This window comes from Trichosurus vulpecula, chromosome 7, assembly GCF_011100635.1.
Source record: "Trichosurus vulpecula isolate mTriVul1 chromosome 7, mTriVul1.pri, whole genome shotgun sequence".
Classification (NCBI taxonomy): domain Eukaryota; kingdom Metazoa; phylum Chordata; class Mammalia; order Diprotodontia; family Phalangeridae; genus Trichosurus; species Trichosurus vulpecula.
This window is the reverse complement of record NC_050579.1, coordinates 263,537,819-263,564,347: the sequence shown is the minus strand read 5'-3', so window position 1 is coordinate 263,564,347 and position 26,529 is coordinate 263,537,819. Positions and strand designations below refer to the sequence as shown.

The 26,529-nt window shown below is 37.9% G+C and overlaps 1 protein-coding gene across 1 annotated transcript; it reads left to right on the top strand.

The window, feature by feature from the left end:
* The first annotated feature begins 21,996 nt into the window (after positions 1–21,996).
* On the top strand, positions 21,997–22,938 carry LOC118855986 (olfactory receptor 1361-like). The gene has a single exon (XM_036766035.1). The coding sequence runs from the start codon at positions 21,997–21,999 to the stop codon at positions 22,936–22,938; it is 942 nt and encodes a 313-aa protein (XP_036621930.1).
* Positions 22,939–26,529: the final 3,591 nt, after the last annotated feature.

The following is a 26,529-nucleotide window of genomic DNA, read 5'->3' as shown; positions in this document are numbered from 1 at the left end:
TTCAAGATGCCAGTGCCGTATGCATTGTGTTTCTACTAATGCAGCCTAAACTTGCAGTAGTGTTTTTGGCTAGCAAACAATTAACAAGCATTTATTAAACACCTACCTATGTGCCAGGCATTGTACTAGGGCTGAGCAAATATACAAAAGGGAAACAAAAATGTGCCATCAGGGAGCTTACATTCATCCTGTTACATTGTCCACTTCACACCAGAGGTGTTAGTCCTCCCTGAACAGTCCATACACATCTTTGGGGTAAGGATTTGCCAAGCCCTTTTCGGGACTGCTCATCCACTTTTGGTGTCCTCATCTGAGGCTCCAAAAGCTGCAGTATGTGCAGCAGCCGTACCCCAGTAAAGCCATCTCAGCAAATGGGCTAAACCAGGTTGAGGGTAACCTCAATGGGCCTCAAGCATATGAAGTGGAATGGGCAGATGAGAAGAGTTTATTCCAGTAGCCACGAAGGCAGCTGAAGCAGGTGCCATGGAGCACTTAGAGCTTGGTCAGACATCAAAGATGAGAAGGTCATCCACCACATCCTGGGCCATCACCAGTCATCTTGACTTTTGTCTTGCCACTGGACTTTGATGACTCTGGAAGACAGATTAAGAGGCTTGACAACTTTGTGCAACTCTGCCGCACTTAAATCCAATTAACAAACAAGTTCAGACATCAACTTGTGATGTCTTTGGTCCTCTTTGAAAGTGAAGAACAAATGAACAATAATATATCTTAGATGCCAAAACTTGATATATACATATAGGTATGTATATATGAAACACACATACATATACATATATATATATCAGTTAATTGTATGTACATCTTGGATACCGAATCTTTATCAGAGAAATTGGATACAAAGTTTTTTTTTCCCCATTCTACTTCTTTGCTGCTTATTCTGAGTGCATTCCTTTTTTTTGTGCAGAAGCTTTTCAGTTTCATGTAATCAAAGTTATCTATTTGATTAAGAATTTCTTTCTTATGCATAGCTGTGAAATCTATTTCTGGTCTAATTTTTTTTAATAGTATGATCTTTAATAATAGAGTTACCTTGCTATTTAGAATGTATTTGTGTGATGGTACAATGGACTATGGTATAATGTGTTAATCTAAGCCTAATTTCTGCCAGACTCTTTTCCAGTTTTCTCATAAGTTTTTGTCAAATACAGAGTGTTTTTTCCTAAGTAATTTATGGTTTGGGGTTTATTAAACATTGGGCTATTAAGTTCTATTTTTTAATTCTTCCTTATCTCATCTGTTTTCTTGATGTATTTCTCTATTTTAACCAATATCACATAATTTTGATGACTGATGCTTACCTCTTTTTGTTATTTTCTTTAATAATCTAGATCTTTTGTTTTTCTGAATTAATCTTGTTACTATTTAATCAAATTCTCTAAGGTACTTCTTTAACAATTTGATCTGTATAGCATTAGGATGATAATTAACTTTGGTAATATTATCATTTTTACTAAATTGACATAGCTCAGCCATGATCACCAAATAATTCTCCAGGTATTTAAGTCATTCTTTATTTCTTCAAGGAACAGTTTGTAAATTAAATCTCTACATGTCTTTTGACTTGATCTCCTGATATATTACAAATTTTAAAATTATTTTGAATGGGATTTCAATTTCTATTATTGCCTCTTGGATTTTGTTTTTATTGCATAGAAATACAATTGATATTTGAGGGTTTATTCTTGCAGCCTGCAACTTGGCTAAAACCTATTAATATCATCAATCAATCAGCTAATATTTGTTAAATACCTACTATGTGCTAGGCACTGGGGATACAAAGAGACAAAAGATAGTTCCTGCCCTCAAGGAACTTACAATCTAATGCGGGAGAAAACATGCAAATAAAGCAAACTATATACAGGATAAATAGGAAATAGTAAACAGAGGGAAGGCATCAGAATTAAAAGGAGTTGGGGAAGGCTTCCAGTAAAAGATGAGACTTTAATTGGGACTTAAAGGAAGCCAGGGAGATCAGTATTCAGAACAGTTGAGAGAGCATTCCAGGCATGGGGATAACCAAACAAAAAGCCCAGAAACAAGAGATGGAGTGTCTCATTCATGGAACAGCCTGGAAGCCAGTGTCACTGAATCAAACAGTACATGGTGGAAAGTAAGGTGTAAAAACACTGATAAGGTAAGAGAAGAATAAGTTATGAAGGGCTTTGAACACTAGACAAAGCATTTTGTACTTGTTCCTGGAGGCAATAAGGAGCCACTGGAGTATACTGAGGAGAAGGATTACATGATCAGAATTGACTTATTTTCCCCTTAAGTACCACTTTAGCTGCATCCCAGAAATTTTGGTATGTATTTCATCATCATTTTCTTTCCCATACTTATCAATTACTTCAATAATTCATTCTTTAACCCAGTCATTATTTAGGATTTCACTTTTAAGTCTTCATTTTGGTCCATGAGTTTTGTTTATACTCCCTGAATACATTAATATTGTTATTGCATTATGCTCTATAAAAGATGTGCTTATTATTTTTACCATTTTGCATTTGTTTGCAATATCTCTGTGCCCTGATACCTGGTCATTTTTTTAAAGTTCATATCATACTGATAAATACATATATCCTTAAGCAATCCCTTTTAAAATATGCCATAAATTTTTAGCTCTAGTTTTTTTCAGTAATTTGTTAAATCCTATCTTTTCCTTTTTGTTTATCTTTCCATTAGGCTTATTCAAAACTGAGAGAGGGAAATTAAAATCTCCTCTACCACTATTGCAGTATTTTAGACATGCTTTCTTAGAAATTCATGGGATCCTCTGCTTCATCTGATTTTGATTAATTTTCCTTTTTCTTGCAATATTTATTCATAGATTTTGCACTCATTTAGCTGATGTGGAGGCCATATTCCCTTCTGTTATTAATATCTTCCCTGTTGGTTTATCTGTTTGCATTCAAAATCTTTATTCCTCCTGACATCATTTTTTTTATGGAGGGGGGAAGTCAGGACAATTGGGGTTAAGTGACTGCCCAAGGTCACACAGCTAGTAAATGTGTTAAGTGTCTGAGGCCAGATTTGAACTCATGTCTTCCTGACTCCAGGGCCGGTGCCTAGCTGCCCCTCTCTTGACATCTTTGATAATTTCAGTCTTTTCTCTCCTTTGTTCCCCCTATTGCTCACTTTCTGTCTCCTTCCTCTTTGATGGTGATTTCCTTAGAGGCTAGACCTCAAAGACATCTTTTCATTTGCACATAATTCCTATTTTGGAGAGGTTTGAGTGGTCATGAGGATCAGAGAAAGTGTTTCATCCTTAATTTTGTTGGTCATCTGACCTAGGACTCTTCTCTAATTACTTTTTAATTCTTTAAGAGTCCTTTATTAAATATAATTTTGTCACATAATGATAAGTAAATGATATATGTAGTATTTCTGCTTTTCCACATTTTGGGGGAAGTCTTTATGTACCAATACATGGTCAATTCTGGCAAAGAGGGCATGTACAGTTGATATATGTGTATATGTGTATACATATTTCTTTCTACTCTAACACAATAATTGCCCAAGAACTTTGATCTCTAATTTTTCTAAGATTCTATTCAGGTCCTTAAGTTCCTTCTAATTCATCTTTTGGTTAGATTCAGGTAGGCCTGAAATACATACATTGAATTCCCCCACTATTACAGTTTTATTATCATTTCTCTTTCCAATTTGATTAACTATTCCTCAAGTATTTAGATTTTATGTTATTAGGTATAGATATATTGAGTATTAATGTTTATTCATTGCTTATGGTACCTTTAAGCATAATATAATTTCCCTTCTTATCTCTTTTTTATCTTTTCTATATTTACTGTAGCCTTACCTGAAGTGATGGTTGCTGCCCCTGACTTTTTTAGTTCAGCTAAAGCATAATAGATTTCATGACTATCATTCATGTACCTCCATGAAAATCTTTTTGTTTTAAGAGTGTTTCTCATGGGGGCAGCTAGGTAGCACAGTGAGTAGAGCACTGTCCCTGGAATCAGGAGGACCTGAGTTCAAATCTGGCCTCAGACACTTGACACAGTTACTAGCTGTGTGACCTTGGGCAAGTCATTTAACCCCAATTGCCCTGCCTTCCCCCCTCCAAAAAAAAAAGAGTGTTTCTTATAAACAACACATTGTCAGACACTGCTTTCTAATCAATCCATTCTTCTATCCCTTTCCATTTTATGGGTAAATTAATTCCATTCACATTTACAGTTATGATTATTAAATGTACATTTTCTTCCAGCTTGTCCTCTTTTACTTTTTCCTCTCTTTGTTCCTATCTTCTTTTTTACAAATAAGAAAGTAGTAGAAGAGAGGAAATTTTCCTGAAACCTAGGACCTTATAAGTGAAACAGACTCTTTCTACTTTGTTGCAACTTTCCCCTTCCTTTTGCCCCATTCCAAATTCCAGGTTTTTACTCTTTTTATTTTTCATTTTCCTCCCTCAAACATTTAAGGGTTGGTTTTGTTGTTGTTGTTTATAATGATTCCCTTAACCTACTCTGCCCATCTTCTAAGACTCCTCCCTATTCCTCCTTTGTCCCTGTCTCCTCCTATTTCCCTTTCGAGTATTTCTTTAAATTTCTTTAACAAGAACTCTATGTGGGGGGTGGAGTGGGAGGAGTATATGTACTTGTGTTTGGTCTTCTTTTATAAGAGTCAGATGAAAGTCAGGTTCATGGAATACTTACCCTCACCCCACTTTCAATCTTTCCTTCATGTCTATATACTATTCATCTTTTGTACCTCTATAATACAAAAGTGATTTCCCCACCCTTCTTCCTATTTTTCTCCCCACCCTAGTTCCTGTTCTTTCCTATTTTTGTCTTCTTCCAAGAAAGAAGGGTGCAAAATTAAATTTAAAAAAAAATCACCCACAGACCCCTTATTATTATTTTTACCCTTCTCTATCACTTTTAATGATAATAGTGTTCTGAGATGACTTTTATTATCTCCCTCTTAACATATAAACAATTCATCCCTACATATTCCCTTTCAATTAAATATCTGTGCCTTTCTATGGTTGGGAGTTTTTTGGAGGGGGGGCAGGGGAAAGAGAACCTGCATTTCCATTTCCAAATATCTACTCAGTTCCCCTACAGTATTCCCCTATAGTATTATACTCAGTTTTGCTGGATAGGTTATTCTTAATTGTAAACTTTTGTCTCTTGATTTTGGGAATATTATATTACAATCTTTCTTTTTTAGAGTGGCAGCTGATAAGTCTCATGTAGTCCTCATTTGGCTCCTTGGTATCCGAACTCCTTTTTGGCTTCTTGGAGTATTTCTTTTTTGACCTGGAAGCTCTGGATTTTGACTATGATGTTTCTGGGAGTTTTCATTTTGGCATTTATTTGGAGTTCTTTTAATTTATTTTTCTTTGCTCAACATGAGTGATCTTTATTTTAAGTCATCTCCTTTATTCTGCTATTCCTCCTTTCCTCCTCTTACCAAGTGCCTAATCACCAATTCTTACCCTTTTTTCCTTCCTTTCCTTTTAAAAAATATTAATTAATTTTTTTTAGTTTTCAACCTTCGCTTCCATAAGATTTTGAGTTCCAAATTTTCTCCTTCTCCTTCCCTTCCCCCCATCCCAAGACAGCATGCAATCTGATTTAGGCTCTGCATATACATTCATATTAAACATATTTTCACATTAGTCATGTTGTTAAGAAGAATTAGTTCTTTTTATTTTTACTTTGCTTCTGGTTCTAAGAGTTCTGGCCATTTTAATTTATGATTTCCTGAAATCTTGTATCCAGACTTTTTTTGATCATAGTTTTCTTAGATTGTCCCTCAAACTATTTTTTAGGTCAATTGTGTTTGATATTTCTTGAATTTTCTGCTATTTAAAAATTGTTTTTGTTATGCTATTTCTTATTGTCTTGTTGAGTTTTTGTTTTCTGTATTGCCCCTTCTGATTTTTAGTTCACATAATTCTTGAATGAGATTATCTACTGTATGTTCCATGGCATCAGTTTTCCTTTCCACTCTTTTCTGCCTAACTTTTCCTCCCTAGCTTTTCTACTATCTATCTCTTGTTTCATATCCTCCAGTTTCCCCTAAAGTTCCTGAGGCCAGGACATTTTTTTCCCTAATGCTTAAAGTGGACCTGCTGGGGAGTTTCTTATTCCCTTAGGGTTTCCTCCCTGGGTATTTTTCTTAGATGTCTGAATCCCCCCACCCTTTTTAAATTTATTTATTTATTTTTAGTTTCCCTGGGTATTTCTCAAACCAAGATATTTCATCTGAAGTTGTTGTTGTTTGCTGAATGTTGTAGACAGAGCCTAACTGATTCTGAGTATAATCAGACTAGTGCTCCCCCATCAAAGGCTACTGTCAATGTTCCATTGGGCATTGGGTTGTGGCAACCTACTTTGAAGAAGATTCCCAAGGTTCTAAAAAGAACATGCTTACATTTTCCAATCTTTTTCTAGTAGTGTGTGCATTAATATTCCCTGAGCACTACTAAATTAAAAGGGTGTCATGCCTTTCTGCCTTCCATATTTGCAAAACCAGGGACAATTATATAGTCTTTGATTTAAGAGCATCTAGCTTAATTTGTTGAAAGGCAAATAGAATTTGCTTGCAAAGAAGTTAACACAGGCAACCACTTATATGGGGTCATAATATTTATTAGTAAAATATAAGCTCTATGAGGGTTGGAAGAGTTTTGATGTTTGTTTTTGTATCCCCAATGCATATTACAGTGCCTGGCACATAAGAAATACTCAATAAATCCTTACTGGATTGAAGTGAAGTGAAGTTAATAATGGAAAATCAATGGGACCTTGAGGAATGAACCAAACTAAGGGTATTTTTTGTAAAGCTGAAGCTCAAATGGTGTGGGGCATGGGGTTTTGTGGTCTGCCAAAGCAGAATAGAATCTCACTGTGTCTGTGATATTAAGGATAGAGGGTTATCTCTTGATTCTGATATTTCACAAAGTTATCTTCTTCACTGCACCTCATAGCTAATGGTTTGGCAAAAATAAAGAAAGCACTTCTACAAAAAACAAACAAACAAACAAATAAATAAATAAAAAGAAGATGCTTTCAGCAGTTCTTACACCCTTGACTCTATAACATCTTTTGATACAGGGAAACACTCTTCCTAGGCCCAGAATAGGGTTAGAATACCCAGTATTAGAATACCTTGTGAGAAGCTATGTGCTTGGATTCTAGAGTACCAGTAAGAGAATAACCTACAGCTAGCCCTCTGCTTACATCAATGGGGAGTTTCAACAGACCTCATTATTTCTGGTGTGACCCCAACCCAACCCCTCTCCTGTGTTATGAATTTGTCCTTCTTGGATTTTACTGGGCTCTGATCACCTCAGTTTATTGGTTTCAAAGGCTACCTTGCTTATTTCCTTGGCCCCATCCTTTCTTAACAATTTTGTTATGATGATTCCCTTGCCAGGTCTGTGTGTGCTGTGATTAAAGAGCAATAAATTCCTGCCTTGGCTTACCTTCTCCCACCGTGAATGAGCTTTGCCTGGTCTACACACACACACACACACACACACACACACACATATACATATATACCTTCTAATCTCCATCCATGTTGAGGGTAGGCTAACTGAGAAAAATGATTTCTGTTCCCTTCCACTAACTCCCCACCAATGGGAGTGACCAAGACCTCAAGACTGGATATTTTAATTTGTGTGCACTGAACTTAGCTGTTACTTAGGGGTTTATGACATTTAGACTTCTCCCTTTCCAGGGCTGGGGAGAATTGTGGGCCTGAGGCCGGCTCCTCTAGAACAATATTTCTTCAGTGGCATCACAGAAGTTAGAGCTATGAAGTATGAATAGCTCATTGGCAGGGACAATCACTCTGCTTCCTAGGCCCTCTTCTTACTCTCCTTCTAGGAAAGATGGTTTTAGATATAGAACTTCTTAATCTGCAGTCTGTAAACTTAAAAAATCTACTTTGAAACAGTATTTCAATATACCCTATGTGTTTTATTTTATGCATGTATATAAGAGACTTTGCCAAGATCTTGGGAGCTGTATTTCTCCCAAGCTTGGAAAAGGAGGACGCTGACAGGAGATCAGCCCTAGGAGGTGGTATTTCTCCCAGAACAGCTAGTGTTTTGAGGATCTCTCAAGACAAAGAGAGGAGAGAGGGCAGTGAGAAGAGAATAGGGAGGTGGTAGGGATCCTTGACACATGGAGAGTCAGCTCAATCATAGTGAAGTGTGACAGCAACATTTGCAGTCAGTCGCCTTCTTCAAACCCAAGCTTCCATGGGATATCACGAGAGGGGATATCTTTAAGGACAATTTGAGAGATAGATTTTGTTGAGCTCATTCAGGCAGCGGAGCACTGAGAGAAAAAAAAAAGCCAGTTCTATACCTCTCTATGTACATTTAGAAGTCACCACTTTGAAGACGGATCCTACCATTTCTTTCTTTTTCTTTTCTCTATCTTCCCAAATCTCTTTCTCTTTGGAAGTAAAATGAAAATGAAAAATGTTCTTTGGTCTTTAAAAAAAAAAGATTAGAGATTGTTCTGCTTGGCCCTAGTGTGCAGAACGGCAAATAACATGTGGAAGTTGCAAAGAGGCAAATTAAAGTTTTGCATAAGGAAAAGCTTCTTGAACATTTAGAACTATATCTCAAAGTTGAAATGGGCTAACCTGGGAGTTAATGGTTTCCCCCTCACTGAAGGTCTTCCAGAAAAGTCTGAATGAATACTTGTCTGGTATGTTGTAGGGAGGCTTCTTATTCAGGTATTTTTATTTTAGTTTAGGACTAAACAACCTCTATCATCCATTACAACTCTGAGATTCTGTGCGAGGTTCATAGTAACATAGATTGTCAGAACTGGAAGGGATTTTGACAATGCTTTTGTCTATGCACCCTCAACATCTTGAATATAACAGATACCTAACAAATGCTTGTTGGATTGGATTAGATTGAATGAATTAGATCTAATGCTAATCCTTCCAGTTTATAGATGCAGAAATTGAGGCTGGGGAAGAGAAATATTTTGCTCGACATCATACAACTAGCAATATGAATTTGGGTCCCCTTTCACAGTATATTTGGGTAAAAAGGAAACTGGCTAGAGGATCAAGTAGTGGCAATGAACCAGAGAAGCAGATAGTCTAAGCTCAGGGGCTCTCAGGAGAGAACTTGAGAGTACAGGGAGCCAGCCAAAGGTTGAGAAATGTCTCAGAGGGCTAACTTCAGCAGGACTCCTCTTTTTAGCACTGCAGTCTATCCCCTGAGACCTTAAATAACAAGGTCCCAAGTTGAAACAGTAACAGAAATAACTAAAATAGAGAAATCCCATGAAATAGGAGCCCAGGGGAAATTGTAACAATTACTCCGCTTTTGATTCTAATAGGGCCCACTGCTTATCAGATGCATAAAGTGAAGAGGAATGCTGCATTACACTCCAGGTATAAGGTCTACTCTCTGACCTGGAGAACAAGGGTAGGGCTCCCCTATTCTCCCACCCTCACATGCCCTGATTTAGCCCCTTTTCACCCCAACTTTTCATCTTAATCTCTCCTTGGTGTCTAAGGGAGACCATCTGGTCCTTGCCAGTTTATGAGCTTCCTGCCCTACAGAGGCAGAGAAGGAGAATAAGGAGAGGACGCTTCTCGTTTTCCCCTGCCCGTCATCCCCCAAAAGCACTATTGGAGATCAACCCAGACCATGAAGGTCAGTTTCATTGTGGTGGAGAGAAAGAGTCTTCTGGGCTCCAAATTTAGTCTGGGAAGTGGGAATATCATAGAACAATTGAATCACAGAATTTTAGAACATTAAAGCTTAAAGGGATAATCTAGTCCAAAACCCTAATTTTATAGATGGAGAAAGGACATTCCATGTCCCCAAATCCCGGGACTTTCTTCCTGTGCCCACCACTTAACTCCTTGACCTTGAATTTAATCCCATGCCAAGATGAAGACTTTTAAAATCAAAGAATCACAGAACTTTTATAGCTGGAAGGGACTTTAGAGATCATGTAGTCCAACACCTGCATTTTACAGAGGTCCCTGGGATCCAGAAAGGGGAAGTGAATTACCCTCTCACATAGCTGTTAGTGGCATAGCTGACAAGACAACCTGGGTCTTCTGACTTAATGCTTTTGAATTAGTCAGAAAACATTCAAGGGAGGGGAGTGCAGCCTGGTATATAATCAAAGTAGGTGGCTATCATACCATGTGAATTAAGTGGCATGGGAAACACCCAAGGTTCTCCCCAATGCTCGTAAATGTCTAAAACTTCATTTTTACACTGTTTTCTCTTTAACTTTGATCCCCTCACCAGAGTATTGAGAGCTAGAGAGGGGACCCATGTGCTTAACTTTGATTCTTGCAAAGATTCTAGAATGTGTTATGAAAGGGAAGACTTGTGAGCCGGTACTATTAACAAGAAGCTCATGAACAAGTCATCATGGCTTCATAAAAAACAAAATAAAACATGTCATACCAGAATGCCTTCGTTTGATTTTATTGAGGGGGTTATTAAATTGGTAGATCACAGGAATGTTGAGGATGCAGTATACATGTATTTCAGCAAAGCATTTTGCATCTGTTATCTTTGTGGCCAAGTTGGAGACATACGGGCTTGATGATAGATGGTTAAATGAACAGACCCCCTGAAAATAATTAATGGGTTAATGTTAGTTTGGGGGAAGGTCCTTAAAGGAGTGCTGCAGGGACCATCTGTACTTGGTGCTATGCTATTTAATATTTTTCTCAATAACTTGGATGAAGGTAAAGATAATATTATTATTAGACTTGCAGAAGATACCAAGTCAGGAGAGAAAACTAACACATTATAGGGCAGAATCAGAATCCCAAAAGTTTTTCCCAGGTTGGAACAATGGGAATTTTAATAGGGATCCATGTAAACTCTTATACTTATGTTTAGAAAATCAATTTCATGTGTACAAGATACAAAAAAGATCTGAGGCTTTTAGTAGACCACTTGTTCAACAGGAGTCCATGGGGTGATGGTAGCCAAAATGAAAATGTGATCTTTGACTTCATTAAGAGTACCCTGGTGAACAAAACAAGGGAGCTGATAGTCTCATTGTACCAAGTCAGATCATACCTAGGGTATTGTGCTCAGGTCTGGGTGCCACATAAGCTGAAACATGTCCAGAAAAAAGGTAATCAGGATGATGAGAGGGACTCAAGACCATACAGAACAAGGATCAGTTATGAGAGAAGTTAGCTTGGAGAATAGAAAACCTAATGGAAGGACATGATAGCAGTCTTCATATATTTGAAATACTGTCACATGGGAAAGAGATGTATCCTTTTCTGTGTGATCCCAAAGAAATACTGGACAGAAGTTGCAGAGAAGAAGATTTAGGTTTTTTGAAAGTGAAAAAAATTTCTACCAACTGTAAAGTGGAATGAGCTACCTTTGGAATCATTGTGTTCTTTTAGCAGAGGGCTTCAAGTGAAGGTTGGGTGGTTATTTGTCAGAGATTTAGAGATTAATGTTTAGGGCTAGATGGGCTAGATAGTCTTTGAGGTCCCTTCCAATTCTGAAATTCTGTGATTTGAAGATGAAAGTGAATCCTGACCTTACATGCTAGCATTAACTCAAACTGCCCTTTCTTTGAGGCACTAAGCAGAGCAGGATGCATCAGATTCCATGTTATAGGCAGGACTTTGAGTTCTTTGCTGAGCCTGGAGCAACTGGAACATGCTCATCCTGACCCAGGCTCACAGATTCATGTCTTATCCCTGGATAGCCTACTTGCTTGCTAGACCCTCACACTAGATGTCATGAGGCAAGTAGTTTGAAGTAGGAAGGAAATGTCTTGCTAGATACAGAAAAGTCTGATTCAGCTTGGGATGAAACTACTTAAATTTTTATTCAACATATTGATCTTTTATGAGGGACTCAAACCTACTCAATGATCCAATAGATCTGTGATTTCACTAATGAAAGCATTCCCTTCCAGTGAAGGAGATTATAACCCAGCCATGCCTGCCCATTTTACACAACTCTTAAATATTCCCCTACAAATTCACCATAGCAGGTCTACCCAAAATGTTGGGGATGCCTTCAATACATGACTTTTTAAAAATCCCATTCTATCTGAAAATGTTTGTTAAATAAAACAAAGGAAATATGGAACTGTAACTAAAAAGTCATTGCAAAATAAAATAAACCAAACTCTAAGAAGGATGGATCCCTGCAATTTCTCAGAAGAAGAAAAAACTGAGAGAGATAAAAGAGCAAAACCTCCTAAGATCAGGGAGGTTAGACCCACGCTTTTCTTCTCTCAGAAGCAAAGTTCATCTCTTCCTTCTGACTTTTCCAGAATAAACTGAGAAGCTGAGTTGAGTAAAATGCTGAAGGAGAGAGACTGAACCCCATAGTAGGACAAATGTGATAGTAGAACAAGAAAGAGGAAGTCATTTCTATGACTGTAAGAAACAAGAAAAGAAACCAGACCAAAAGAGAGAGGCTTTGAAACTAAGAACACATAGGTAAGTACAAAATTGAAAAGACCATTGTGTTGAAACCCATAAAGCTTTCAGAGGAAGGAAAGGGCAGAGGTAGGAAACCTGAGCATTAATAAGCATATGAAAAATTCTCATATTATGTACTAAGTTGAAACTTTATGTACTGGGTTTTCTTAAAGGTGTGTGGCCCTCCTGGAGAATGTTTCACAGATATGAGAAAGGTAGAGGAAGGGCTGTGCAGTCCCTTAAGGTCTGCAAGGGTATACCTTGTTATGCTGTGGAGCCGGGGAGAATAGAATGAATGGTACCAACTGAGTGCCACAGTTTGAAGAGAATGTCAGTTCTGTTTTGTAGGATTACAAGAGACCAAGTTGTCAGAACACATATCTATGTTCCAACATATGGTACCTATATCCATACAAGTCAACATGAACTTATTAAGCACTTACTACGCAACAGGCACTACGCTTAACACTGGAGGATACAAATATAATTAAAAAGAAAAGCATTCCCTGTACTCAAGGAGCTTACATTCTAATGAGGGAAGATAACAAATAAAAAGAACTTGAAAAGTGGGCAAAGGAAGGGGTGGAAGGCTCCTGCCACATAGGTCATGTTGACAGAGCATAGAAAATCAGAAGCAGAGCTAAGAGAGGAATGGAGGATGACTATCCTGGGCCATTCCCCAAAGTGGAGGCTCCAGGAGGACCTCACCAATGAGATAAAGGGGGCACAGAAGCAGAGAGAAGTTCCAGGGCAAGAAGACAGAAAGGACTGAGGGAACTTCCAAGGCAAGAAGACAGTGGAACTTGGTATTGAAGTTCAGAGATTCAGAAGCAGAGCTATGAGAGGAATCTCGAAGGGCTGGCCTGGGCCCTTTGCTGGTCTTTTACCATGTTTTGAAAGCACCAACTGATACGTCATCTTCCTGGGGCTTCTTCCTCCCCTAACTCCTCTCTCTCTGGTTTGAGAAGTACTTTTCCCACCCCTAAATCATGTCACTTTTTTCCTTCCAAGCCTACTCTACATTCCCTTTCTTCCCCATGTAGCCTAACATTTCATAATGCTGTGTCCCAGAAGCCCTTATGCCCACAGTTACTCTCTATACTTTCCAATTATATGTAAAGACAAATTTTAACATTCATTTTTTACAAAACTTTAAATTCAAATTTTTCTCTCTCCTTCTCTCCCCTTCCCTCTTCCTAAAACAGTAAGCAGCTTGATGTTATATGCGTGCAATCATGTACATTTTTTCCATATTAGTCATGTTGTGAAAGAAGAAACAGAACAAAAGGAAAAAAAAAACCACACACACAAAAATAAAGAGCACGAAAATAATATGCCTCGATCTGCATTCAGAATCCATCAGTTCTTTCTCTGTATGTGGATAGCACTTTCCATGAGTCCTTTGGAATTGTCTCGAACCATTGCATGGCTGGGAGGAGCTAGGTCATTCATTGTTGATCGCCACACAATGTTGCTGTAACTGTATACAACGTTCTCCTGGTTCTGTTCATTTTACTTTGTCTCCATCCATGTAAATCTTCTCAGGTTTTTCTGAAATCTACCTGCTCATCATTTCATAGCACAATAGTATTGCATTACATTCATATACCACAGCTTGTTCAGCCATTTCCCAATTGCCCATCAATCAATGCCCATCATCCTCACAATTTCTAGATTTTTGCCACCACAGAAAGAGCTGCTATAAATGTTTGTGCATGTAGGTCCTTTTCCCATTGTTATGATCTCTTTGGGATACAGACCTAGTAGTGGTAATTGCTGGATCAAAGGATATGCACAGTTCATTTGCCCTGTGGCCATAGTTCCTATTGCTCTCCAGAATGGTGGGATTCACAATTTCACCAACAATGCATTAGTGTCCCAATTTCCCACATCCTCTCCAACATTTATCATTTTCCTTTCCTGTCATATTAGCCAGTCTGATAGGTGTGAGGGGGTACCTCAAAGTTATTTTAATTTCATTTCTCTAATCAAAAATTATTTAAGCATTTCTTCATATGACTATAGATAGCTTTGATCTTTCTCATCTGAAAACTGCCTGATCATATCCTTTAACCACTTATCAATTGGGGAATGACTGGTATTCTTAAAAATTTGACTCAGTTCTCTATATATTTGAGAAATGAGGCTTTTATCAGAGATACTTGCCGTAAAGATTGCTTCCCAGCTTTCTGCTTTCCTTCTAATCTTGGTTGCATTGGTTTTGTTTGTGCAAAAACTTTTTTTAATAATCAAAATCATCAGTTTTACATTTTGTAATACTCTCTGTCTCTTGTTTTGTCATGAATTCTTCCCTTCTCCATAGATCTGACAGGTAAACCATTCCTTGCTCTCCTAATTTGTTTATGGTATTACCCTTTATTTCTAAATCATGTACCCATTTTGACTTCATCTTGGTATACAATGTAAGATATTTGTCTATACTTATTTTCTACCATATTGTTTTCCTGTTTTCCCAGTAGATTTTGTCAAATAGTGACTTCTTATCCCAGAAGCTGGGGTCTTTGGGTTTATCAAACACTAAGTTACTATGGTCATTTACTAATACATCTTGTGTACCTAATCCGTTCTACTGATCCATCACTCTATTTCTTAGCCAGTACCAGGTAGTTCTGATGGTTGCCACTTTATAATATTAGTTTAAGATCTGGTACTGCTAGGCCCCCTTCCTTTGCATTTTTTTTCATTAATTCCCTTGATACTCTTGACATTTTAGTCTTCCAGATGAATTTTGTTACTTTTTTCTAGCTGTATAAAATAATCATTTTGGTAGTTTAATTAGTATGGCACTGAATAAATAACTTAGTTTAGGCAGAACTGTCATTTTTATATATTGGTTCAGCCTACCCATGAGCAATTGATATTTTTTCAGTTGTTTAGATCTGACTTAATTTGTTTGAAAAGTGTTTTGTAATTGTGTTCATTTAGTTCCTGGTTTGGGGTTGGTAGGAGATTATATTGTTATATTTTAGGTTGCCTACAGTTATTTTAAATGGAATTTCTCTTTCTACCTCTTGCTGCTAGACTTTGTTGGTAATATACAGAAATGCTGATGATTTATGTGGGTTTATTTTATATCCTGCAACATTGTGAAAGTTGTTAACAATTTCAAATAGTTCTTTAGTTGATTCTCTAGGATTCTCTACATATACCATCATATCATCTAGAAAGAGTGATAATTCTGTTTCCTCAGTGCCTATTCTAATTTCTTCAATTTCTTTTTTTGATCCACTAACTCTTTAGGAATAAGTTTTTTAGTCTCCAATTAATTCTTAATGCTTTCTCCAACTACCCTTTGTGGAAGATATAATTGTGGCCAATAAAAGACATACTTAAATATTCCTGCTTTTCAGCATTTGTTTATAAGGCATTTGTGCTGTAATAAGTGGTCACTTCTGGTAAAGGTGATATGCCCAGCTAAGAAATACACATATTTCTTTCTATTCTTATTTAATAACAGCCAAAAATCTACCAAATTTAAATTTTCTAAAATTATATTCATATCATTAACTTCTTTCTTGATTTTTAAAAAAAGATTTGTCTTGGTCCGATGGGTCATATCGAAGTCCCCAAATAGCACAATTTTACTGTCTTTTTCTCCATGTCACCCATGTAATTTTTTATTTAAGTATTAAGTTGCTCTGCTATGCCATTTGGTTATGTTAAATATAGGTATTAATTAATTGTCAACAGTGCATTGAAACATAGTTTCCTATTTATGTCTTTTCGTAAATATTTTTTCTGTTCTCTTTTCTGCTATCATGATTGGCACTTCTGCTTTTTTGAGTTTACCTGAGTTTACATTTCCTCAGTTTTTATAAAACGAAAGATTATGACAAACTGTGTCATAAAATTATAAAAAGCTTTATATTTTAAGTGTATTTTTCTAAACAATATATTGTTGGATTCTACTTTTAAATCTATTTCTCTATCCACTTCCATTTTATGGGTGAGTTCATCCTATTCATGTTCACAGTTATGATCATAAATTGTGTGTTTTCTTCAATTTCTATTCTCTTATGCTATTTCCTCTCTTCGCCACCTTGCCTCTTCTTTACCAAGAAGAAGGTGGTGACAGAGAGGAGAATTCTCAAAACTAATGATCTATGATTGATGAAATTTGCTTCTGCTCCCCTGATCTTCTTTTCTTTCCCTAGATCATCTCCCAGTCATAGGTTCCTATGCATTATACCTTTCATATTAAACTCCCTTTCATAAGCGGCCCTCTGGCAGTATTTTGCTTATCATTAACCTGTCCTAGAACCTATCCACCTTTTTATTACCCCCTTCTCTCTCTATGAGTTTTGTTTCCTTGTTGAGCTGAAAATATTTTACACCATGTGCTACATTCTATCCTCATTCAAACGAAAGTGAGTTTCAAGCGATGCCCACTCTTCCCTCCCCTTCCTCCTGTGGTGGTCTCCTTCCTCCTGATGGTCTTCTTGTACATCTTGATTACATAAGATTACAAATTCCCTTCCTCTTCCCCTTCCCTACTTTCTTCTTTAGTATAATACTTTTCTCTTCCCTTTTCTCTCTACTTTTAGGATAATCAAAACATAACAAAACCACTCCTAGCCCTTCTGTCTTATTTAACTTTCTCTATGGCCTCTCATGACATTAAGGTTCTAAAGAGGACAATCATTTATTGCCTCCATCATAATATAAACATTTCAGTCCTATAAAATCTCTACCAATTAGTCAAATATATGCATTTTATTTCTCCTGGCTCCTGTGTTTGCATTTCAGAGCTTTTACCCTGCGCTGGTCTTTTCATCAGGAAGGCCTGAAAAGTCTTCACTTTCATTAAAGGTCTACTTTTTTCCCCCTGTTGGATTATACTCAATTTTCCTAGATAAGTTATTCTTGATTGTAAACCCATAACATTTGCCTTTTACAATATCATATTGCAAGTTCTCTTCTTCATAGTAGTTAACTACCAAATCTTGTGTGATCCTAACTGTAGTTCCTCAGTACTTGAAGTCTTTCTTTCTGGCTACTAGCTGTATTTTTTTCTTTGTCCTGGAAGCTCTGGATTCTGGCTATAATGTTCCTGAGAGTTTTTATTTTGACATTTCTTTCAGGAAGTGACCAGTGAGTTCTTTCTATTCTCACTTTGCCCTCTGATTCTAATAAGACTAGGCAGTTTTAATTAATGATTTTTTGACACATCATTACAGATCATTTACATTTTTTATTTTTTGTATTTTCAGATAGTTCAGTTATTCTTAGATTTCCTTCCTCCCACTCTGCCCCTGACATGTTTTCTGTTAGGTCAGTTGAGACATATATGTGTGTGTACACATATATCCACATATTTCATTATGTTTTTCTTTAGTCTTTGGACTTTTTGAATTTCTTGTTTAATACAGTCATTAACTTCTCAGTGTTCCTTTCTAATTTTCAGGGAGCCTGCTACCTGGGTAGCTACTTGGGTTGAACCTCTTCTACTAAGCTGTTGATTCCCCTTTCTTTCCTCTAGGTCTCTCATTTCTTTTCCAATTCTTTCATCCAAAACTTTCATTTCATTTATCATATAATTTTTTTAAACTCTTGTTTCATTTCTTCCAGGAATTCTAGTTAACCTTGAGGTTAAATTGTGTTTTTCTTTGAAGCTTTTCTTATCAGTGCTTGCATGTAGGAGTTATGCTTATCTTCTCAGTTTGTTTCTTGGGTGGTACTGGCTCCATACTATTTCTGCATAAGTGGTATCTTTTTTCATTTTTAACCTATTCTTTAAGACTTACTTCCTAAAATGAGACTTTCTGTTACAACAAAGCTATGTGCACCTCTAGAGATAATGATGGGGTCATGTGAGAGTTTGATCTGTATTACCTGGAATTCTGCCTATGCTTTCTGTGGATATTGGGTTCTGTGTTCTTCTGGGTTCTGTTTTGTGAGCTGGAAACTTTGAGCACACTCTAAGCTAAATTGTCTGATTTAGTTTGCAGTCAGTCAATGCCCTCCTGATCGATCTGAGCTTTTCAGATTTCTAGTCCTGGTTTGGGTCTTGTTAACATAATTATAGGCTTTCTCCTGATTGGAAAATTATTGATAGAGACTTACTGGCCCCAATACCTATCAGCTAATTGGAAGGCACTGCAGGTTAAAAGTGAAAGAAGTACAGGTTCACCTACTGTTTGGGCTCCCTGCCCTGATTACTTAACTGCAGGCCCCAGCCTCTGTCTGTGTTAGATTCTCCACACTGCTTGGGGTAACAGCAACATAGTGGCAGGCTTGCTCCTATTTTGGATTCCATGCCATGGTACACAGCTGCAGACCCCAGTTTATGCTAAAAGACTCTGAGACTGATATCCATGGCCAAAATAATACAGCTACTAGCTTACCTCTGATCCTACTCCCTGCCCCAAAACAATACTGCATGCTCCAGACTCAGTATGTGCTGGATCCAGACTCTACTGAAGAGTCATTTAAACAGAATTCCTGACTTGCCTATATTCTTGCTACCTGCCTTGGTACACAGGTGCTGACCAAAGACCATTTCTTGTGCTGGAAGCCTTTGTACTTGGTCTTCCTAACTGGACTATTTCCCAAGTGCCTTTGGCCTTTTGGTTGCTTCTTTCTGCTAGTATGGGCTAGAAAAATGACACACTGTGACTTCTTGGTTTTTCTGATCAAGACTCAATCCAATGTTCTTCCTCAATCTTTGTTGTATTTGTGAGAAAATGATGGATTATAACTGCTTCTCCTTAAGTCTTCTATCTTACTTACTTAAAGATAACTTACTTAAAGTTATCTTTATCACATGCCTCTTCATCTTCTTAGGAACCTGCATCCTCATCTTGTGAACCTTTCTTCCTTTTGTCTTTTGGTTCTTGTTTAGCCATTTTAGTCATTTTCAACTCTTTGTGACTCCTTTTTGGGGTTTTCTTGGCAGAGCTACTGGAGTGGTTTGCCATGTCCTTCTCCAGCTCAATTTACAGATGAGGAAACTGAGGCAAACAGGATTAAATGACTTGTCCAGGGTCTCACAGCTAGTAAGAATCTGAGGCTAGATTTGAACTTGGTGTCTTTCTGCCTTCATGCCCAGTACTCTATCCACTGTGCCACCTAGCTGCCATTTGTCTTTAGATCCTGAATACTTGCTCCCTATTTACAATGTCCCAATACAGAAAAGCATCCACTCAGACTGAATGCTCTATCTTCCATTCTAAGAAACTACCTTTGACCTAGCCCACCAATTTACTTGACTCCTGGGATTGCTGTGGGGTTGAAATCTCCACCCCTACCACAACTTGTCCAACCCTTAACCCCATAGACCACCATTTCTCAGCCAAATGAGGGAGTATTTAATGTTTGTCCTTGGCTCTCCCCTTCTCTAGATTCTCCTCCCACTTCACAGCAGTGGTATTCCATCTGCCACCTCCCTGATGTTTTCCTCTAAATTTGCAGAAGGCACCACTATGATTATGATGTTTCACTCTGGTAAACATTCTTCAGGTAGAATCTCTTGATCCATACCCTGCCCTCTCCCTTCCCTTTCTGTTATCTGTACCTATCTGACCCTCTGTCAATCATCTGTTCTTTTAAAAAGTCATCCTCTTGTATCTTGCCCTGTTTAAGGGGATTATGTAGCTTTCCTCCCTATTACAACTAACCTGTCCCAAGTCTTTTAGGACCTTGTTCCATCAATTATTCCCTCTCTTTTCTGCATCCGCAATCTCTCTTGCTTCATTGACTCTTTCCCCGTCGTCTAGAAATAAACTGAAGTCTCTTCTAGCTTATTCAAAACTTCCCTCAATACTGCTAATGTTCTAAGCCTTCCTTTCTAAGTATTTATACACTTCTTGAGTAATTTTTCATCAGAGTCTGCTAAATGAAACTATCACTCACTGCATGGAACTTCATCCTGGCCCTAACAAAGGCCCAATTCTAAGGAGTACTTTGTTGTTTGCAAATAGCTACTATTGAAGATGTTGGCAATTTATGCTTTTACAATGTATATATGTATGTTATTATGCAGTAAAATTGCAGTAGAGACATTTAGTCCTATATATGTGTATGTGTATACATATATATATATACATGTATGTGTGTGTGTGTGTGTGTGTGTGTGTGTGTGTGTGTGTGTAGGACTAAATGTCTCTACTGTAATTTTACTACAGGAAACTAGTTTGATTTGAAAACTTTTTTTCCCAAAGATCCTGGCAGATGGGAGAGAGGAAGCATGACTTACTTAATAGGATAAACTCTGGACTTGAAATCAGTAGATTTGTATTTCAGGACCATTTCTGTCACCTACTGTGTGACATTAGGGAGCCACATTCTAGCCAAACTGACCTTCTAGCTACTCCACACGCAGGACACTCCATGCCTTTGTATAAGTAGTCCTTCCATTCTGGGAATGTGCTCCATTCTCTCCAAGCTTACAAAGCCTTTCCTGATTTCTCCACTCTACTCCTTCCCTTTTAAAATTACTTTGTATTTATCTTGTATATAATATGCTTTTTATTTGCTTATCTGTATAAATGTTGTATTCCCCACACCCATCCCACCCCAGAAGGACATAAACCTCTTGAGGGGTAGAACGATTTCATTTTTCTGTTGGCATCACTACCATGTGGGATGGTGACTTGTGTATAATAAGGGTTTGATAAACGATCCTTAAATTGAATAGACTTGAACCTATTGAATTAGTTTCCTCATTTGTAAAATGAAAGTACTGTTCTGGATAAGTTTTTAGATTGCCTCCAACTTAAAAGTCCTTTTTGATTTATGGATTCTAGTTCATTGAGATTGGTAGTAAGTGAGGTTTTTATTCAATTTGCTGCGAAAGTTTCAGTTCTACTGAATGATGTCAACATGTTTATTCTCCCTCTGTTGCCTACAGGGGCAGTTCCTTCCCTGCCCCACGCACCTGGAGATGAGAAGCTTCTTCCTAGGTGAGCCTTGACAGAAAGGCTGACTGTGCCATCCCTGGTCAGCAGGTCTTTCTTTCAGGGCTCGCCCTGACCTAACCCAGCTCAGAATATTGTCACCAAGTCCCAGGTGCATAGCAAGTCAACAAGAAGAAGCGTGAGATCCATGCAGAAAGCAGAGACTTGAACCTTGGGCTACAAGTAGATGGGAGAACAAGGGAATATATGAAAGGCATGGAGAGAAGTGGGGAAGAGGACAGGTGAATGGCCATAAGGGCCCCGCAGTAAGTAACTATGGCCCTATAAGGACTTCTAATATGGGTGGCAAGGAGGGCTTTTCCTAGGAGCTTGAAAATCAGGAAGCTTTGGGAGGGAGCTACAGGAAAGAGCTTTCTATTAGATTTGATGGCCTCTTTGTTGGATCTAGAGCATGACTATTAAGTCTTCTAAAAACTGTGAATGCTTTGGAGTTTGGGGGAGGGGTGGGGTCTCAATGAGTTATGAAGGTCATACATCTTTTGAAAGAGTTATATGTGTGGAAGGACAGATTATAGAGGAGAGGAGCCTTGGGAGTCTTCTGTTCACTCCATAATTCACGAATTGGCCTTTCTCTAACAACAGGTCTTTCAAAACCATGGAGAATGGAAACCATACCACTGTCTCTGAATTCATCCTATTGGGCCTCTCTAGCCAGCCAGAGAAGCAAGAACTCATCTTTGTGTTGTTCCTGGTCATGTACCTGATTGGAGCAGCAGGGAATCTACTCATCATCCTAGCCATCGGCTTGGACTCCCACCTCCACACTCCCATGTACTTCTTCCTCAGCAACCTGTCCCTAGTAGATTTCTGTTTTACCTCTGCCACAGTCCCCAAGATGCTTCTAAACATCCATACACAGATTCAGTCTATTTCCCGCGAGGGCTGCCTAACCCAAATCTATTTCTGCATCTTGCTGGCAAATATGGATAATTTTCTTTTGACTGCAATGGCCTATGACCGTTACGTAGCTATCTGCTACCCCCTCCAGTACACCACAATGATGAGCTTACAGCTCTGTTGTCTGATGCTGACTGGCTCCTGGCTCATTGCTAACTTCCACTCCCTGCTTCACACTCTCCTTATGGCCCGGTTAGATTTTTGTGCAAAGAATGTCATGCCCTACTTCTTCTGTGATCTCGTTCCTCTCCTTCAGCTCTCCTGCTCTGATACACACCTCAACCAGCTTATGATTTTGCTGGTGGGTGGGCTGATCGTCCTCATTCCCTTCATTTGCATTCTCATCTCCTACACTCACATAGTATTGGCTGTGCTTAAGGTTCCCTCTGCCCGGGGCAAGCAGAAGGCCTTCTCCACATGTGGCTCCCACCTCACTGTGGTTACTCTGTTCTATGGAACCATCACTGGGGTCTACTTGAATCCATCATCAGCTCACTCTGCTGAGGAGGACTCAGTGGCATCCATCATGTATATGGTAGTTACTCCCATGTTAAACCCCTTCATCTACTGCCTGAGGAACAATGAAATGAAGAGGGCCCTGAGGAAAGTGTTCACCAGACAGACCTCTCACAGTCTATGATGTTAACTACGGCTTTTCTTTCCCTGGGATTTTTGTGTCGGTCGTACCAACAACTCCATTGTTTGTTAGGAATTATGAAAATTCAGATTTTACTGTATTAGTCAATAGGACTTGACAATCTCCTTAGGGTGGAAGTGAGTGAGGAGAAAACAAAGAAAGGAAATGGTGTGGCCCCTCCTCCAGAAAGACCCAAACTAACGAAAGAGAAAGAAGAAACACCTCCACAAGAGAAAAAACATATGACGAGAAGCACATATATATTGACTATGGAAAGCCTGGGGATACCCAAAGTTTCCTCAGATTTTCAGTTCTTACACGTTAAGGATGTCAAGTTGAGGCACAACCCTGCAGATCAGAAGTTATGCCCATAGCAGCTCTTTCCATAAAATTAATAGAGAAGCCTGTATCACAGCAGCACTCCACACATAGTGGAGTACTCCAAATAATTTGTTGAGTGAATAAAGGAACTAATCCCTGCATTCTTGGTTGACTTGGCTGTGGAGGCAGGCACACCTTTGACGTCTGAACTTGCTCTAAAAGTGAATGTTGGAAGGGATCCTAGAGAACATCTAATCCAATCCCTCATTTTACAGGTGAGGAAACTGAGATCTGAAGATATTACATTGTCAGCCTCCAGAGTTTGTTCTAAAAAGAGACAAATGGAATTAGGTCAAAGTTTGGTCTAAAAAGAGACAGTTGTATATTTGCTGTTTATTCTCTATGAACTGGAGAAACATGCATGCATGGAGTCAAATTAAACTGAATTCAAAGAAAAACTAGTTGAAGGAGATTATATTAGGAGGCACCCTCCTTCAGAATGTATGTGTCAATCAAAATTATAGTTTCTATAGCACAAGAGGGTGCCCCCAGAATGCCTGGGTTCTGTCATCCATAAACAATGAAATATCATAACAAGAAGAGAATGTCATAAAGGATAGAGTCCATAAAACATCAAGATTAGAGAAGTACTGTTAATCAAGACAGTGTAGGGTTCAAGGTGCCTGGTCCTTTTCAGTCATAAACAGGAGAATGCTCCTGGTCAGCTTCATTCGATCTTGTGGATGCTGACACAGCAAGGAGGATTTGGGCTTTGTTCAGAGACCATGCAAAGGACTATGGGATGTTAACTCAGAGTGGGCCAAAATGTCTTTTTCCTGATTGGCCAGTCCAGGTTTTTGGCCTTTTCAGGTGTGGGGGTGGGGGGGAGGTATTAATCTGGTTCACACTATGAATTAGACAAAGTCACAGCATTTTAAAATTACAAAGCTGGGACACAAATCCAGGTTTCCTGATTTAATTTCCCTTATGCTTTTGACTCCACTGCCTTGTCAAGGCAAACTTTTATGTCTCTGAAGAGTTGAATGGGAAGACAGTGAATGTCTCACCATTGAGTATTTAGGTCTTACAATCTCACTTTTATGTTTTCCTTCTTCTGAGAAAAGGTCATATCCCCACTGCCAAGAGAAAAAAACCATGCTATGAGCTCTAGGGTAGAGATGAGAAAAATGGGTTATAATAAAACTCTAGGAGGCAAGCTTGCCTGGAGGCAGGAGGGATAATGTCTATAAATCAATCAATCGATCATTTATTAAGCATACACTATGTGACAGGCACTGTACTATGTTCTAGGGATAAAAATACAAAGAATGAAACAATCCCTACTGACATTCTAATTGGGATGTATGTGCATATATGTGTATATGTGTGTATGTGTATATGTAAATATACATACTCATACATACCCTTGAGGAGATGACATTCTAATTAGGGAGCATGTGTATGTATACATACATACATATGTGTAGTTATGTATATGTGTATATACACACACATACATACCCTTGAGGAGCTGACATTTTAGTTGGGGAGTGTATGTATGTATATATGTATGTATACATATAAACACATATGTTACATGTGCATTTGTGTGTATATGTACATATTTACTATGCTATATATGCATAAATACACATAGCATAATTTTGTTTTTGTTTTTCTAAATTTTAATAAAGGTAGAATATCAAACAATTCCTTCACTTTAGTTCCTTCACAGCCAAATCAGGAGGCAAGGACTGTTTGGGTATTTCTTGTTTGTTTTTGTGATGGCAAAAGCTGTATTCTTTTCCTTTAGGAACTGCTAGACTCTTTTCTGTATATCTTTCCAATGCACTGGAGGCATTCCCATAGATACTAGGGCAGCACCGAGACTGACCACCTATTATTTTTCACTTCCACTATATGACCAGTTTATTTCCTCTTCTGCTCACACATTTTCTGAATGATTTATTTAAGCCAATTTCTGTGTGTTAATCGTTGCTGGCAATATGCTATATACTATTTATGTCCAAGATGAATCTCATGTATAGACAGAGGAGTGCTGGTAAATGTTTAACAACTGGCTCTGCAGGGAAGGGGAGGGGAGGACAGGATACACTGTTAAGTTTGATGTACATTATTAAAAATTTCTCCATCACTTCCTTAAGTCTAAATAATCAACAAATCAATAAAGGAAGCCCTGATTTTTGGTGTTTGCCAATTTCCAAGGTATAAATGCCCACACTGAAAATTTTTAAATATAATTGAGCTGGTTCAGCTGGCTCCAGCATATCCATATGTGTAGATCATTCTCAAAAAAATTTTAGAGATATGAGCGAGGAGGTATTTGAGTCTGTGACATTTGTGCATATGTAGGGAGGGGCATCAGTATTAATACTAATTATTGTTTCTTTTCTTCTTTTGTATATCTTAAACTAATCTTCAATTTTTTTGAAAGAAGAAAAAACACAAACTTTGCATCTTTTCAGAACCTTGCCACACACAAAATATCATTTCCTAGACTTTAATCCTTACAGATTCTTTATTCTTCCTTCCCTTTTGCAACTTTACATGGTTTTTTTTGGTCAAAGGTTTTATGTTTATCATAGATCGTTTTTAGGTAGCATAGTTAGAAATTCTTCCTATAAATTAAAAAAAATAGTGTTTCACACACATATAGTGTTACAACAAAATAAATTTAATACCCGGCAGTGAAATTGCTCCTCTCTTCATTTAAATTATTTTTCTTGTCCTACTGCTATAGAATTTCTAGAAATACACAGATTAATAATGGTAAAAGTGGACATTTTTGTTTCATCTCTACGCTTAGCAGGAGAGTTTCTAAGGTTAGAAAGAATGCTTGTTCTTGGTTTCAGATAAACATATTTACATTTCATTCCTGTGCTTTTAGAGTGTTTTAAAATGCGTTTCATTTTATCAAGACTTTTTATGTATCTATTGATATAATTACATAATTTTGTTTTCTTATAAATATAATTCAATATGCTAATGGTTTTCCTAATGTTGAGTCATCCTTATGTAGTAGTGATGGAGTAGAATGGTAAATAGAGTTGTTCGACCACTCCTATTTTCCCTTCCCTTACTGACTACTGACTCATTGCCAAGATGGGTTTCATGGGGTAGGCAAATATGAAGTGAGACAATGGAACAAGAGGGTTGGAAAAGGGGAAGTGAGGAAACAGGAAGTTGGGGATAGGAAAATGTGGTTTGGAAAATACAATAGGAAAATATCAGCTGCCTGCAGGTCAGAATCAC